General features: G+C 37.4%; 1 protein-coding gene across 2 annotated transcripts; it reads left to right on the top strand.

The window, feature by feature from the left end:
• Positions 1-17073, top strand: pja2 (praja ring finger ubiquitin ligase 2). Of its 2 annotated transcripts, none has more exons than XM_056252958.1 (9): positions 1-109; positions 1982-2173; positions 4022-5009; positions 6947-7117; positions 11133-11318; positions 12760-12874; positions 13392-13506; positions 16066-16181; positions 16595-17073. In XM_056252958.1, the coding sequence occupies exons 2-9, from the start codon at positions 1984-1986 to the stop codon at positions 16712-16714; spliced, it is 2001 nt and encodes a 666-aa protein (XP_056108933.1). In that variant the 5' UTR covers positions 1-109; positions 1982-1983; the 3' UTR covers positions 16715-17073. The 2 variants fall into 2 exon arrangements, with proteins under 2 accessions (XP_056108933.1, XP_056108932.1); XM_056252957.1 differs by having other exon boundaries at positions 6944-7117.
• The last annotated feature ends 1248 nt before the right edge of the window (positions 17074-18321 follow it).

Genomic DNA, 18321 nt, shown 5'->3' with positions numbered 1-18321 from the left:
GCTGACAATTATACTCACGGTTGATTGGTGGACGTGTGTCACGTGACTCTTAAGTTTCGTGGTGACGTTCGCAGAGTTTAGTTGACACAGGAGAAATCCAGGAACACAGGTACAGTCCTTTAACAGACGACACATTTCATAAACTAAAACATTGTGTGAGTTTTTTGCGCGACACTGGAGGAATAAAAGCGTTAGCAAACATTATAATCCACGCCCAGGAAGCAGCGACGCTTGTCGAGAAACATTAGTTAGCTTGTTAGCTGCTCTGAACTTGTATGAGGGCCGTAGTCGACTGAATTGATCCAGCTGATCAAATGAATCATGTGATTTGTGTGTTTCTTGAAGTAATAATCTGTTTTAGGGCGTTGTATATTGTAATGATTGCTTTTGAGGCAATGTGCCAAGCGATAGCATATGTCAAGCTCCTTTAATGCGTAATGTTGACGGATGTGATGTGTGTTTGCTGCAAACTAACGTTACACAACAATAACATGACAGTGACGCGTTTTGATCAGACTGAGCTAAGTAAGTTAACCTCCGTGATCTGTTCAGCATTAATGTGATCTGACATAGGTTAGAAAGCTTTAATTCTTTCTAATTGTATATTAATTCTCTAATATCTAATTCTCTAATCATTGTTAGAGGCCACAAGACCTAAACTGGATGTGTTTTAATAAGAGATTGAACCAGTACAGTAAGACTACTGCGTTTTCAGCATCGAAGATTGAAAACCTTTACTGGTCACAATTTAATCTTCTTCTTGTAACATAAAACATTGTGTCACTTTTTACATGTTGGGATGAAGGTTTATGATTTGGTTTATCTGGTGCCTCAGTGTGTTTTCATTTACATTGGTGCATTGAATCATTTAACAAATGCTTTTATCCAAAGTGACAAATGAGGAACATCACAAACAATTCATCACACATGACTCAACAATATTAGTTTCACAAGGCCAAGTTACAAGACTTAGTGCAAACTAAGTTACAATGCATAAAAAAAGATTTGTAGCTTATGCTTTATTTTAAGGTGTCATTGTTACAGTGTAAATATTTAAGTAATATTTAGCAACTTCATGTACTTACTATTGTGTTAGGGTAGGATTTGGTTGAGGGTTAGTTGCATGTGATTAACCATAATTTAATTTAGATATTTCTATGTAACAAGGACACTGTAAAATAGTGTTACTGATTTTTGTAATAGATATAGCTACAGTACAGGAAGTGCCTTTATTTAACTTAAAAGAATAATTTAATGATATATATGCCTTTTGTACAGTGGCCCTAGAAAATATGTGGATGTATAAAGGATAAGTTTACAGAATTTCAACCAGTTTTGTATTTCTAAGTTTTTGGTGAATAATTAAATCATTAATAATGAATAATTTTACTCTTTCTCCATTTGACCTGTACACAAATAACCTAATTTATTATTTGTCAGCAAAAGTGCACAGGATGACACAAAACACGTCATTTTACATCATCTGGTGGACTTTCGACCGCTTAAAGGAATTTTGTTAAAACTACAAATTACATTTTTGGCTCCCACCAACAGCTCTTTTCTGTAGTCAATGAGTACCGATTTCAGAAAAATGTTCACTTTTCTACTCCTTAGACAAGTTTCATTAAAAGCCTTTCTTTCCACCAGTGAATTGCCCCTTTAAGGCCCAAAGTTTAGTTCAATAATCTTTCTAATTCTGTTAGAATAGGGAAGTGCACACCACAACTATAATGATGGTGATGACTCAGGAATGATATTGTTGGAATCGCATTCAGAATATTTTTTTTCCCATCTGATGAACAATAAAAACATTGACTGGATAGCCAATCAGAATCCACCAGATTTTAAGTATTTAAAGTGTCAGACGAGATACAGTAACTGCAGCGCGCTTATAATGAACAGAAGGTTAACGTCCGTTGGTTCGGACTCTAATATAGTCAACTTTGTTGTGAACAGGCCTTTAAACTTCTGTTTGTCGTAGGAATGGGTCAGGAGGCAGGAAAGTCTGCGTGGCCCAGACCAGCAGGAGGATACCAGACCATCTCAGGCAGGAGGTACGGCCGGAGACACGCGTATATCAGCTTCCGGCCGCTTACGGATAAACAAAGAGCCACATCTGGTGTGGACTGCCAGAACATGGAGAGGACGAGTAGTCAAAAGGATCAGGCAGTGGGTACGTACCAGCTGGTGATGGAAACATTTAGTGCGTGATGAAACTAAAGAGCTACTCAACTTTAAAGGTGAAGTGTCATTTTCTTGCTACAAACATTGAAATAAGGGAATGCAAAAGTGATGACTGCTATTGGTTGATAAAACTGATAGTCCCACCCCAAACTCAAGCCAAGCATTTAAATATGCTTTAGTTGTCTCTGATTATTGTATTAAAATATTATTTTATATTATTTAAAAAAAAACTTAACTTAAAAAATACTAGCAATTCCTGAGTAAGTGGAAATCTGTGATCTGCAAAAGTGGAAAGGATTTTGAGATTGGTTCTCATGGTGAATAAACAGCTTTGTAATATTGGGAACGTAAACAGGGTTTTAAAGAGCTGAAATATGTGTGTGTGGGTTGTTCTGCTTTAGAGTGGAACATTCATCACCTTTAAAAGGTGTAGACTGAAACCCTGTAGGAGACCATCTGACTTTATTATGCAAATATATATGAGAATGATGAGGGTGGGTGGAAAGTAGTTTGAAATGTTTTTTTTTTATTATATATATATATATATATATATAGAGAGAGAGAGAGAGAGAGAGAGAGAGGGAGAGAGAGAGGGAGAGGGAGAGGGAGAGGGAGAGGGAGAGGGAGAGAGAGAGAGGGAGAGAGAGAGAGGGAGAGAGAGAAGGAGAGAGAGAAGGAGAGAGAGAAGGAGAGAGAGAAGGAGAGAGAGAAGGAGAGAGAGAGAGAGAGAGAGAGAGAGAGAGAGAGACTGAGAGAGACTGAGACTGACAAGAAGTAGTTTGAAATGTGTTTTTTATATATATATAGAGAGAGTGATTGTCAAGAAATGCCCAGGTCATATTTCACCCCTAAAACCAACGGAAAAAATATGAACATGTTTTTGCATAAAGAAAAAGAAGCCCGTTGTTTGGAGTATAAAACTTGTTTTTGCTTTGTGACATTTTCTTGACAATTAAGCAAAGGAAAGTGTTCTTTTTGTCATTCTGTAATTTGATTAAAATCAATTCAATAAGAAAAGTAGATTTATTCAATTAAAATAAAAAAAACTTTATAAAAACATATTTTTTACACTGAAGTATAATTAAGTTTGTCACAGTAATATTTATTTTAATTAAGGTTATAATTTTGTTTGGAAAAAATATTTTCATCAATGTATTGCAATAATGAATGAGTATTTTTATTTAGTTAGTTTTATATTAAAGTAATTATTGTCATTTTGGAGGAAACTTAATCGTCATGATTGAGACACAAAAGTATAAGTATAAATAATTATTTTATTCTTTTGAATTTGGAGACTTTGCCCTGAGGATGGTCTTTTGACCGAAAGCTTGGTCTATTAAATTTGCTTTAAGGATTTGAGTGTGCGGACAGTTTATTGGATTCTTTTGAATTTGGAGACAAAATGTAACCAGGACATTTTTCGTGACTTTCACTCTATGGTGCATATACGCTTACTTCCATATACAAAATAATTAAAGGAATAGATCACTTAAAAATGAAATTTCTGTCATCATTACTCACCCTCAAGTTTCTTTCTTCTGCTGAACACAAAAGATGTTTTGAAGAATTTCGATAACCAAACAGTTGATGGACCCCATTGACTTCCATAGTATTTTTTTCCTACAATGGAAGTCAATGGGGTCCATCAACTGTCTGGTTTCCGACATTCTTCAAAACATCTTCCTTTGTGTTCAGCAGAAGAAAGAAATTCATACAGGTTTGAAACCACTTGAGGGTGAGTAAAGGATGACAGAATTTCCATTTTTAAGTGAACTATTCCTTTAACTTCTATCCAGTGAAGGAAAAGGAGTAATAACTGAAACATTTTCCCCTCTAGCGTCAAAGGCCAGCATTTCGTCAGTGCTTCAGACCATCCTCCCGACACCATGCACAAATTCGGTGCGCTCGGAGTTAAACGCAGCTTCAAGTCAAGAGGGCCACAGCAAGAGGCAGTCATCATTGTTTAGAGTCCTAAAAGCACCCTCCAACCATTTCAAGAGACCAAAGACTGAACGGGTAGTGCCATACGACAAACAATATTGTTCTGGTATAGAAAAAAGTGATCGAGCTAGAGTCTGGCCCATTAATGAAGACCGCAAGCCCAACCCGGAAGCTCTGAGTTACATCAACATTGATGCCTATGAGCCTGACAGTAGCGGAGCTGAGGAGGACGACTTGAGTTTAAACCCGTCTCTGGCTGCACAGAAGAGACTTGATGGTATTTGTGATTTGGGTGGAAATGAAGATTCGCTTGATGATTCACATCCTGATGTCTTTCCAAAAACAAGTAAACGTTCAGCGCAAACGGCACCTTCTAAAAACTCAACAGAACTTCGTTGTGAGGAACCAGATTTTCAAAGAACTGTACAAGCAAATAGGAACGTTGGTCAGTCGTTGGTTGGTGAAGACCAAGCTCTGAATTGCCACGGGGTTACGGCCAGCGCTGGAGCCGTTTCCTATATAAGCACAGGAAAAACAAACCCTGAAGAAACATTACAGTCCGAAATGGTTGTGAGGCCAAAGATCCGCAAACAGACGAGCGAGACCCACCTTGAAAGGAGGAAACGTTCAGAAAAAGAGGAAGTGAGCCATTTGTCGGGCTCAGCGGATAGAAACAAGTGTGGCTCGGCACCTCCGGGTTTCCTCGCACAAACAAGCCCTGAAAATGAATTCCTCTTTGAATTTCCTCCCATGACCTTGAGTGACCTCTACTCCAAGGAGAGTAAAAGTGTGAACGATGATAACACTAAAGTAGATGATGATGATGATGACAATATCTGGGAAGATCTAGAGAAATTTGAGCCATCTACAAAGGGTGATGAAAGGTACAGTATGTATTGCATGTATCTCATTTCAGTAGATTGCACTGAAATATTTAATTGTACAGATTAATAATCTGCATGAAAATAAATGTGCTTCATAATATTAAATATACAGAGAAACTCTGCATCAATGCCAGTGGTCATTACTCATTAGTAACACAGCTGGTGTGTTGAGTGGTTGGTTATACCATGGCTTTTTTCACAAATGGGTTACACATTGATGTTATTACCTTTTTTAGCTTCTTTTTATTTATTTTTACATAATAGCAGAAAATCTTTAGAGAGAGAATATTCGATGTTATAAACTTTTACACTTTTAAAATTTTACAAGATTTAAGTGTTTTTGTAAGAACTCTTATGTTCGCCAAGGCTGTGTTTATTTGTTAATAAAATACAGTAAAAACATTAATGAAAATATTATTACATAGTGTCTTTAGTGTCATATGATTTTTCAGAAAATCATTCTAATGTTCTGATTTGGTACCGAAGAAACGTTATTACTTATTATCAATGTGCTTTTTTAATCATTTTATGAAAAACCGAGAAAAATCCTGAAAAAAAAAAAGTTTTTAAATGCAAAGTTCTAAAGAACAGCATTTATTTTATTTTGTAATATTATAGACGCGCGTATGTCTTATCAGCAGTGTTGGGGTGTAATGCATTGCTAAGTAATTCATTACTGTAATTTAATTACATTTTCTTTTGGAAAAAGTAATATAAGGGATTACTCTTAATTTTCTTTAATTTAATTAGTTACTTCTGATGTAATTGCATGAAATACTGTATAGACTATAGAACAATTCTATATAAAACTATAGCAGATTTGACATTAAAAAAATTTACATCTATTGTTAAAATGTATGTTTTTTTTCATAATCTCCATTTAAATACTTCGATCAGTTCAGGAATAATTCATGCAATTTGATATTATTTATTTGAAAGAATAAAAAGAGCAGTTTCATGTCTATCCTTGCATTGTTCAACTGTTTCAGGTTGATATGGGATTTAGAAACTAATTAGTAATGCAATACCTTTTAGAGAGAGTAATTAGTACAGTAATCTAATTATACTGTTGAAGAAGTAATTAATAGGTTGTAGTTAATTACTTTTTTTTAGAGTAACTTACCCAACACTGCTTACCAGTAAAGAAGGCTGTGTGTGTGAAAGGGGCTACTGTCACTTTTAATCAATTTAATGCGTCCTTGCTGAATAAAAGTATTAATTTCGTTAAAAAATCGTACTTTCCCCAAGCATAATAACTTATTCGATTTTGATTCAGTTGAAGAAAAAGCATATTTTTAATTCACATTCTAACAACCAAAAGCATAATATTTAGCTCCCACATTTTGTGTGCAACCGGTACCTATTTTGCAATCTTTTAATTATATTTCTATAGCATAGTCATTTTTCTCAATCTTTACATCACTACTGTAGAATGTGGCGGTATTTGTAAAGCTAAAAAATGTAGTCCTGCTACAAAAACTATTGAATTATTGTACATTTACTATTTGTACATGTTTGCTTGCTTATTTATTTTGTAGGAAATTACAAAATCATCCATATCAGGGTTTTAAATTTGTCCCAAATTTTGATAGCAGAGTTACAAAAATCGCAAACTCAAGTGGACGAATCTCATTTTCTCAAGGTTAAACCCCTCCTTTCATGGACTGTTTGTTGAAAAGGAACAACATTTTGACTTGGTTCTTTGTGAAAAGTCGCTCATATAATGCAAGTCAAGGATGAGTTTGGGCATTTACTGTGAATGCTTGATAAGGTATACACTCAGCAGGAAATGAGTGAGGTGCCAAAGGTGCTCATTCTGCATGCCAAGGCTCTTCAGCTAAGAGGATTACCTTGACTTTTACGAGGTGTGCTGTGCTCACGTGTGTGTGTTTGTGTGCATGTGCGTGTGCGTGTATCCTGCTCTGTGTTCTAAGCAGCAGCTCAGAATTCAGCGAGGGCGAGTGGTCGGCTTCGTGGACGTCCGACTCTGGGCTGGAGAAGGAGAGGTGCACAAGTGAAGAAAGCTGGGAGACTCTGCCTGGCATGGATGAGCCTCCTGGAAGCAGCAGCAGTCTGGAAGAAGTGCCTTCTCTCAACCTCGCTCTAGAGTAAGCGCACAAACACTGACACAGACAGTGTTTTTTTTTAATTGATTTTTAATGTTATATAAAAAAACATTGAAATATCTGTTCATAAAAAAAGTTTGGGAATTGTTTTTATTTTGGCTATAAAAATTAATGTGGTAATGCATATTAATTTTACATTAAATCATTCGTTTTGACATGGTTTATAGTCAAATTATCAGGCTTTCTGCATGTTAATGATTTGGCACAATGGAGAATAAAAAAAGCCTTTTTCTTCATCATTTGAACAAACATCAGTAAGAAAGGCATCAGATGTAAGATTAAGTCCATAAAGTATGTGAACGTTTTGACATTATTTAGATATTGACCAAGTGCCAACCTGGCTTCCAGTTTCTCTCTTCTCAATACGGAAGTGACTTAAACTGCAATTCATCGACTGGCCGCAAGAGACAGGCTGCAAAAGAGAGTTAATCCCATATACTCCCCATGCAGTGTTGTGACTGAACGCGTTCAATGAACGATAGTTCATGAACTCGTTCATATTTTGGGCGAACGTGAACTGAACGTACTGAATTACTGCCTGATGAACGTTACTGTGAATGCGTTCATTCTGGCGTCTGTGAACGCACGCTCTCTCAGTTTAACTTCGTTCAATAGGGTGCCAGATTTCTATAGAGCCTTCCAGGCGAAAACCCGGCTAAAACACACGTAACAGGCCTTAATATGTAGCGAAAAAAACACCCAATCTGGCAACACCAGCCACCAGCGTCGCATCGCACCGCCACGTGCATCATCAAAACAAAAAGCAGCATGTAGTCGACAAAGCAGCGAGCGAGGAGGCGTCGTATGATCATTTAAACGAGTTTTGACAAGGTCGTGAGGATGGGAAAAATCGTACATTTCTGTGCAAACTTTGCCCGCCGATAAAATAATTGCTGTCTGTGGTTGTATATGGGCTGTGGCAATAATAAAATAAAAAAAAGCTCTCAGCAACATATGGAAAAAAATAACTATGAACTAGTTCATTTTTTGAAGTATGAACTATGACCTGAACTAGTTCATTGTAAAATTTGTGAACTGAACTTTGAACTAGTTCATGTAGAAAATGAACTTTCCCAACACTGTCCCAACACATATATGTTAATATGCCCAATTTATCAGCACAAAAAAAGCCTGGTTCAAAAAGTGGTTTTGGTCTATATAGCTCATTTTGCCCTTCATGACAACTGTGAGGGGCGTGAATTTATATTAAGTTATATTAAAGGTATTGTAGGTAGAATTTTTTTTAAAAACTTTTTGCCAAATTTGTTTAAACTTTCTATAAATATCAATGCATAATTAAAATGTAAGTACTCTGGAAAAGAGAGTATAAAAATCGAGTGTCTGTAGTCCTCTCAGGGCTGTAATAAACACAGCTACTTATCTCCATTCACTTCCACCCCCTCCATTCTGGGCTCCTTCCAAAACCACGCCCCCAAAACACATGAACGTGCGATGCCGACAGCTCACAGCTGGAGGACGCGCTTACTAGCGCCGAGCGGAGAGGAGCAGTGCATGCAGACTCACATGTAATAAAATACCTAACTTTATCATTATGAATATAAACAACTAACATGGCTGTTAGTACTCACTATCAAGCTAGCATATCGATACTGGTAAAGTTTAAAATATATTGAGTTTGATTCGTTAACGAGCTAGTAACATAATGCAAAGCTAAAAACAGGTTGCATTGATACACGTTTTCCCATTACAATCAGTTACACTGTGATGAAGGTGAATTTCGTGTAAGATTCATAACATATACGCCGTGTTTTGCATGTAGTTGTGTCTCTTACTAGTCTCTTACCCTCCTCGAGTCAAACGAGTGCGCGCATGTAGCAGCGGGGGTGTTGCCATGGTTGCGAGAGAGTGACAGTCGCCTAAGCCAATCCTTTGTTTCGTCCCGGAAGGAAATAATGAGCTGTGTTTAGTGCAGATTAAACGGTCTAGAGTCACTCGATTTTTATACTCTTTTTATCAGAGTACTTACATTTTAATTATGCATTGATATATATAGAAAGTTTAAACAAATTTGGGAAAAAGTTTTTTAGACCAAAAACGACCTACCCTACCTTTAAGCCTTAAAGTTCTGCATAATAAAGGGCGTGGCCACTCTTAGCTGTCACGTCACCTCAGCTAATCCCGCCTCTTTGACCATTTTCGGTTATCCGGGAGTGACGCGCTGCCAAGATGGCGACGGTCGGTTCCGCCCACTTTGGGCGTCACTTTGCTCTTCAGAAACCCACGGGTGACGTCACGGACACTATGTCCATGTTTTTTCACAGTCTATGATATTTACAGGCTATACAGGCGCAACAGGATAATAAATCTTTATGCTCTGTTTCAGTTAAAATGACAAATAAATGCATACTTTGACAGCGCTCCACAAGATTTGTTTGATAATTTATCGCGTGAATGCACATTTTACACAGCTTATAAGCACTAATATCACATTAAGATCGCACACACACAGAATCATTCAGTAGCGCAGAAATGTATTGTAAATGATCTTCTGTGATTTATCAATAAAATAGCTTAGAAACTGAAAAGTTATAGCATATATTTCTTAGTAACTAAAAACCACAGTTATACCCACTATTAGTAGAGAGATGCTACCAGGTGCAATTCACAATCAATTGCTCTCTCACACTAATGCATTCATATAAAAGACAAAGAACTGATAACAATAAGCTGTTATGTAGGAGCGCTGTGTCATATGCCATAGCTGTGCACAAGGCAACCCGCATTCGAGTCTCAGTTTGAGGTTCAGGCTTTGTTCATCAGTGGCGTCATCAGCAACTAGTCGGCGTCGACTCGACTTTCATCACATAAATGTCGACTTTAAAAATCTGAAGTCGTTCAACCCCTACTAGCTAGGAACTTATATGATGGTTGATGTTAGAAGAAAATACTGCAGCCGGTTGCGTAAACTGCTTAGACTAGTCTTACAAGTTAGTCATCTAAATATTTTCGTCAAGGCTGGCCCCAACTTTTTAAAGTCAGCTACATAGAGTAAATCTGGCTTATTTGAATTGGAAAAGTAAGACTGATTGGTTCTTAAGACACAGTCTTGACATAGTGGTTAAAGATTATATAACTGGCCCCTGATCGCAATAAGTGCCATCACATGACTTGTTGTGACAAGCCTTTTTAATGTATAGTACAACCGATGAATAACTGTTTAGTTCTTCTAAAGCCTGGCTGAGAGTATGCTGATTGAATTTAGAAATAACCTACATATAGAGATAAAGCCTAAAGATACTCGATACATTATATTAAAAATGGAAGATAATTTTAAATTAAAGGATAATTGAACCAAAGCCCAGTGAGCTGCCTTACTAGACCACATATATTGGGGTGGGGAAAAAAGTTTAAACTCCTATGCTTACCAAGGCTGTAACAGTAAGAGTTACATATTTCAGTTTAAAATAAGCTTTCTATTTTAATATATTTTAACTTTATTCCTGTGATGGAAAAGCTGCATCATTACTCCAGTCCCCAGTGTCACATGATCCTTCAGAAATCATTCTAATATGCTAATTTGTTGCTTAATATTAATATTATTTATTGCTTAATATTTTTGTGGAAACCATGATAAAATGTTTTCAGGATTGTTTGAATAGAAACAGCATTTATTTGAAATTGAATTTTTGTGTAACATTTATAAATGTCTTTGCTGTCACTTTTGATAAATTCAATGCATCCTTGCTGAATAAAACATTCATTTTAAAATCATATCTCACTGACTATGTTGGCACAAACAGAATGTTGTCTGGACTTGATTAATAAATTGGCCATTAAGAGTTTTCTCCACTTTCTGACAAATGAGTCTGTCTACACTCTACAGCATACATGTGGTACTGCTCTTATTCCAATATCTTTAGTCACACAGAACCGAATGAAACAAGTCAAATTCATTTTAAATGTGTCTCATCCCTAAAAGGCATCCCTAAAAACTGTGTTTTTCTGCTGTCCTGTGCTTGTGTGTGGTGTTCTTCAGAGAGCAGACCCCTCTGGAGGAGGGCGAGATCCCCTGGCTCATGTATAATGAAGACTCCGGCAGCAGCAGCGATGAAGACCCTGATGGTGTCAGTCAGTTTGTGCACCCTGGACTCTTTATCCTGGATGGAAACAATAACCTGGAGGATGATTCTAGCATGAGTGAAGATCTGGACACAGAGTGGAGGTCAACAAACCTAATATACAACATCAAATATGACAAGATAAATATGCAATGTCATCATTTAACTCTTAAGCCCCCGATATACTCGCAGCAAAGTTCTTTTTCGCTCTTCACTTAGGTTAGGGGTAAAAAGAAGTTGGAAATGCCTTTTGCAGCGGTATACTGTTAGCGAACATCCTGATGCCGCCCACGCTCCTGGGAGCGAAGTTTAGATGAATAACAAAATAAACAAACAATTAAATTGAAAATAGCAGCCAAGAAAGCATCTGATTATGGCGAAGTGGATATGTTTGCGCAAGATCTGCAATTCGGCATTCCAGTCAAGTCACGTTTATGTATATAGCATTTTATACAATAGGTTGCTTCAAAGCAGGGGTGCGAGAGCATGTCAGGGGAGGCGCGGAGTAGTGCTGCGTGATATAACGATATCAATCGATAGAGATTTATCTGTATCTAAATATATCCGTGAAGCTCAGGACTGCTTAAACACAATAGAGCAGCAGAGAAACTTGGATGAATGAGGAGGAGCGGGATGTGCTTGATTATGAGTTATTAAAGGCACAATAAACTAAAACCGGATGTGAGCCACAGAAATCTGACGAATTCTCGAAGCACACGAGTGCTGAATTCAGCTCACTTTCGTGGCTTATTGCGCTTGAACGGTTAAATACACACATTTATGTGTCAAAATGGGGCGCCACCGTGAATGTTGTGTTAGAAGGGAGGCCCAATGTCTTTGACTTTTAAAACCCCTGCTTTAAAGCAAGAAACTTTACAGTATTAAACATGAAAAACAGTGTCAATGTCTCTTTCGATTAGAAGTACAACTTCTATTATAAAGCAACTCTCAAGTGTGTTTTTACTCGTCACATCAGTTCATTCTTAGTATATCGGGGTCTTTACAGAGTGAATCTCACGAAACATGTGAATAACATGTTACAAACCTTTAAATAAGGTTTGAAAATGACATTTGATTTTATTATTTTTACCATTGTGACATTCATTTATTTTCATTCCCATTACCGTAATGCAAGAATCTCATTCATGGTAGTATTTGTTGCACTGCCTTGTTTTTATGCTGATTTAAATAATAATCAAACATTTTTACTTTAATACAATAATTTAACTTAATGTTTTAAACCTTTATGAATAATGGGAATTACGCATTATGGTAATGAGAATTTGAGAGGAAAATATGCTTTAATTTCATGAAAATAATGTCATGGCCCTAAGAATGGGCTTAATTTTCTTTATGCAAAATCATTTTTTTTTTCCTGATTGTGGGTTGAAACACGACCTGAAAATGTTTTCGTGAGATTTAACCCACCAAGCATGTCTAAAATATGAAAATCGTTGATTATAAGAACATTTTGCTTAACCGTTTTGATTGTTAGCTGCAACAGGGAACGAGAGAGGATGTATTTTAAAGTCCTTTGTTGTTCAGGTTCCTTGATGAATTTGGTGATGGTTTTGGGATGGCTCAGGCAATCTCTTACGTGGATCATTCCCAGCTCCTCACTTATATGGCATTAGAGGAGCGTCTCGCACAGGCTATGGAGGTGAGGGTCCTTATTTTGCTTAATCGTGCAGTCTGTTGTGATATCACTGTTTGAATCACTGCAGTCTAACTGTATTAGGTTTTGAGGGCATCAAGAGTCAGATTAATTTTTTTAAGGAAGAGTAGCTTCTTTTACATAATCAGGGCCCATTTTTATTAATGGTCAAATTGAATGGAGCCTCAAGACCTGTTTTAATTTGATTATTGTTCATTTCTTAATGAGATGAAAGCATAGTAGTCTTCCATGATTAATGCTGCTTTTTCATGAACAAATCAATATTGTATTTGCATGAACATCTAAGTTGTTCAAATAAATGATCCATCTTAATTCAACCCAAAAAGACAATATTGAGAAATTGGACTCAGTTGCTGAGTGATGTTCTGAAAGCCCAGCAAACTTACTTGATTTCAGCCAATGAGAGCGCACACTTGAAATGTAAGGCTTAACGTATAATTAACTCTCTTCTATCTTTATCCAGAGGAAATTAAATATGCTAATGTGTTTTGTTGTGTTGCAGGCAGCACTGGCTCATCTGGAGTCTTTAGCTATAGATGTGGAGCAGGCTCATCCCCCCGCCACTGAACAGATCATCGACTGCCTACCACAGATCACCGTGCATGCCGAAAACATTGGTACTACTGCCATTACTTGTAGATACATAAAGTGCACATAATACAATTCTGCAGTCAGCATCAGTAGAGTTTTTAAGTAATATTTAAAGAACAGGCTGTGCCTTATTTTATCGTTACACCATATTCAGAATATTCCGCCTCAAATGTCTTAATCCTTGTGTCCAGACTATATAAGGTGGGTAGAGTATCGAAAAACTCTACTCGAGTAAAAGTAATAACCTTATAAGTTACTTCAGCTCCGGTTTCTATCATAGATTCCTATACAGTCAGTCAGACGCGCGCTTCCACTGCGCATGCACATTAGCTTGATCCAGCCTAAAAAAAATCACGTTTTCTGTCATTATTTGAGCGTTTAGGAACAAAATGTACGAGACAGTTGTCAGATTTCATTAGTGACTTCAAAATTTTATCGTAAGGTTGGCGAGCGGTTTTGGAGAATTTGATGTTTCCCCATTCAAAAAGATGTCTTAAAGGGACGTTGGCACTTTTTGGCCCACAAATTACTGCGAATTAGCCGTGTTTATTTCGTACTCTAATTTATACATTAAAGGTGAACTAAGTAATTTTTTTACCTTAACCGAACAGCTTTGGAGTCATTGTAATGTTTATATTACTGATTTCGTGTTGAATGGTGGTCGTCTCGCACCCCCCTGGTGCCTGTGAGCCGCAAAACCACCCTTGCAACTTTGGGCCGGCGGGCCGCCGCCCTCAGTGTTAGGAAGTATCGTGTGTGATATCAGGTCTCGCGAGGTAACGAATTGCTTTACGGCAAAAAACAGATCTGATAAAATTCTGATAAAATGAGCATCAAACAGAAATAACCCGGCGCCGTATACATGTGGTGTTGGGCGCGCGCAGCTCTTAAAGGGGCCATACCTTATTTCCACTCGTTACAGCGTCCATCCTACTGAACAGGTACCGGTGTACAGGGGGAGGGGATCCGGCCGTGAGTGCGAGCCATCTCTGCGTGAGTGCTATTCACGACAGTACAAGTACTCCACAGCGACTCTAGGGGTCGCTGTTTGACAAAAACGGAATTCCTACTTAGTGCTGCTTTAAATAAGCTACCATTGTTATAGTATTTGTCCAAAAAACTGGTAATGTCATACTTTGTAGTAGTGGTGTCGTGTACTTTTAGCTTAATACTCTGTTTGGTTGTAAAATGTATTACATGTATGAAATGAAATTGAATGTAGCTATACCTGTGGAATCGTTCACAGACAGCACACGCAGATGGTCAACTAATAAAGATCATCGCTTCATCGCTGGCAAACAATAGGATGTATTTGCAGATTTGCTTTCAATTGACTGTAGGTCCACTTCATCCAACGCTCTTGATCTTCTTATATTTCCTGTTATGAGAAACCGCTTCCGACGATTCAGTGTGCTGACCTGAAGAAATAATTCAAACTGATTCGTGAACCAATTCAGAGAGTTTTGCCAACTTGTTTCACCAAGTCTTTGAACAAATTCCACTCAAGAGTGATTCATTCGCGAATGCCCCACAAAAAAGAGACAGCGAGCTTGGAATAAACTCCTCTATACATTTTTTTTTTTTACCAATATTAAAATAAAGTAACTAATGTCGCCTGGCGTAAGAAAGTATTTTGTTTTTTCATTTGAAATGTTTTCGACTATTGACAAAATTATCCACAAATAATGCTTTTTTTCTCTCAAAAACTGAGGTACATATGCTCCGATCAATGAAGCATACAGGCATCGGTTCCAAAAAATAAATACAAAACCTGTCCTAATTGAAAGAAAACAGGTTGACAAAAAGATTGAATTCAATATTTGGGGGTGATAAAGCATACTGAATGATTTACAAGCAATGTTTATAATGCCAGTCTTTTTTTGACCATGAACACCAAAGGTGTTACAGGGTTTTCATCACAGCGTAAGGGTTAAAGTTTCAATGAAATGGCATTGGACACACAACACAGCATTAGATAAGTGTTCGTAACTGGTTCTAACAGACATGAAAACTTGGGGATAGATGGATGGATAGATAGCAGTTGTGCTCAGTGACAGACTTTGTGCTTCTATTTTGTGCTTTATTATAGTTCTGGACAGGGTTACATGATTATGAGTGACATGACATGAGAACTGTATGTATAATTTGCCTTCCTGTTTCTCACTGCTGCCCATGTAGTGTTTTGCAGATGGAAAATTGTAAGAACGACTTAGTTTTGAGTGTGTAAATGAGACTAATATCCGAACTCGTCACCTTTTAAGTGATTGACTTGAAATACTTTGTGTACTCCTTTTTCATGTAACACGAACACCAGATGAGAAATGTTTTTCACAAGACTCAACACAGATTGGATGCTGGGAAAGTAATGCTCGCACACTAATGTCCCACTTCAACTTTATGGCCTGAGTGCATTTGGGCTGATTAATCTGCTTTGGAAAGCATAAAACGACTGAAATGAGTAATTTGATGTGTGCGTGACTGGATCCAGACATGTTTAAATATTTGGTTTGGTGTCCAAGGTTTACGATGGAAAGCAGAGTTGTGTTTTACATACATTGACATGCCCACTCTCTTTGGTTCTGCAGAGCAGGAGCAGTGCTGTGCCATCTGCTGTTGTGAATACGTCAAAGATGAGATTGCAACCCTGCTTCCGTGCCGCCACATGTTCCATAAACTCTGTGTCACTCTCTGGCTCAGAAAGGTATTGCTGTTTTTCTTGGAGCTTGTGAAAGAGCCAAAAAAAACAGGCTAGTTCACCCGAAAATGAAAATTCGGTCATCATTTACAATCCCTCGTGCTGTTTCAAACCTGTTGGTTCTCATGCTTCAATCAAGCACCTTTGAACTTTCATTGCCCATATTTGATTTTCTGGTTGTGTCCGAAATCGAACATTTTAAAGCATAAACATTTTGGTTATGTTGACTTCAATGGAGGGACATACAATTCTTAGGTTTCATTCAAAATATCTTCACTTGTGTTTTGAAGATGAACAAAAGGTTAATAGGTTTGAAAGTAAATGATGACAGAATAATTTTTTGGGTGAACTATCCCTTTAAGCTTATATTGACATAACTTTATTGCATTTACCGAATGTTGTCTCCCCATGATTTTCAGTCTGGCACGTGTCCAGTGTGTCGCCACGTTCTGACCCCGGAAGTGACCGATCCCTCGTCTTTAAGCTCCGAACAAGAAACGCCACCATCCGGTCACAGTGCGCCTGAGGGAACGTGTTGAACGGCAGTCACGCACCCATCTAAACAATCCCGCAGAGAAGTATTTAAATAATAAATAACCAGTCTCACTGAGAAATTCCCATCTTGATATTTCTTTGCTGGAATGCAGCGGCCAGATTCCATTTAACCTAGCGACCTGTGCTGCAATTCATGGTCCAAACGTGGCGAACTAAAACTTATTTTCTGAGAAAATATGAATACGTATATATTCATAGGAAGCATATTTATTCATGTTTCAATTAAACTGTTTTTGTACATCAAGGCTAAACATAATAAGTACTTGTATTTAACTTTTCACATGTCGTGTCAAGTAAAACGTTCAAATGCAATCCCTCAATAAAAGCTCACATTTGGTTCAAATAGTCATTTCTTTTATCAATTCAGCGTCAAAAGGCAAAATACCTTCCCAAAGGTGTTTGCTACCCTGAACTCTCGTCAGATATCTATTCAGAGTACATTCAGCTGCATTGTTACATCCAGACTTAAGCGCTCATAGCTGGATATAAATGATGATAGCAGTGCGATTCTATTTCACTGTGGTTCATAAACATATTTGTATAAATCATCCAAATGATGGGCCGCTGAATAGGTAGTTTTCACAAAAGCACCTTTGGGAGCAATACCATTTCTAGAAGGCTGACAGTCTGAACTGGAAAATATGATGGTGGGGGACTATAAATACGAGATGGCTTTGTGCCGTTTACTGCGAAAGCAATTGGCATGTATTCAATGTCCTGTTATTTAGAGGCGGCAGCTCGTATCTTTGGAGAAAACCATCACAGAATAATACACAGAGAAAGGCAGAGGTGTGTGTGGCAGTAGCCCACCAAAATCACATGTACGTTCCCTTACACATGTATAATAATTAATCTTAACACATTCATAAGGCTGCCCAGAGTATGTGTAAGTTTAGTTTCAGATTTTTGAATTTGTGAAAATGTTCTTATGCAAATTTCATGCACAAATTTGTGTGAATGAGACCCAATGTTCTTTAGAGAGAAAACTATTAGATAAACTGTATCTGTTATATTTATATTATCATGTGTATACAGTATCTCACAAAAGTGAGTACACCCCTCACATTTCAGCAAACATTTTAGTATATCTTCTCAAGGGACTATACTATAGAAATGAAACTTGGATATATTTTAGAGTAGTCAATGTGCTGCTTGTATAGCAGTATATATTTACTGTCCTCTGAAAATAACTCAACATGCAGCCATTATTGTCAAAATAGCTGGCAACAAAAAAAAGTGAGTACAACCGAAGTGAACATGTCAAAACTGCGTCCAAAGTCTCAATATTTTGTGTGAGCACCATTGTTATCTAGCATTGCCATTGTTGTGAACTATTTTCTTCTAAAGTGTAGAAAAGTCAGAAGCGCAGACCAGGAGACGTTGAGGTATCTTTCAAGCAGAAGTTCTTTATTGCGTCGCTGTAGCATCTCAATCTCGTCTGACGTCATGATTAAAACATTGTAGTATACACTCACCGGCCACTTTATTAGGTACACCTGTCCAACTGCTCGTTAACACTTAATTTCTAAGCAGCCAATCACATGGCGGCAACTCAGTGCATTTAGGCATGTAGACATGGTCAAGACAATCT

The sequence above is a fragment of the Rhinichthys klamathensis genome, unplaced genomic scaffold, assembly GCF_029890125.1.
Source record: "Rhinichthys klamathensis goyatoka isolate OS25496 unplaced genomic scaffold, OSU_Roscu_1.1 h1tg000099l_1, whole genome shotgun sequence".
Lineage (NCBI taxonomy): Eukaryota > Metazoa > Chordata > Actinopteri > Cypriniformes > Leuciscidae > Rhinichthys > Rhinichthys klamathensis.
This window is presented reverse-complemented; position numbering and strand designations above follow the sequence as displayed.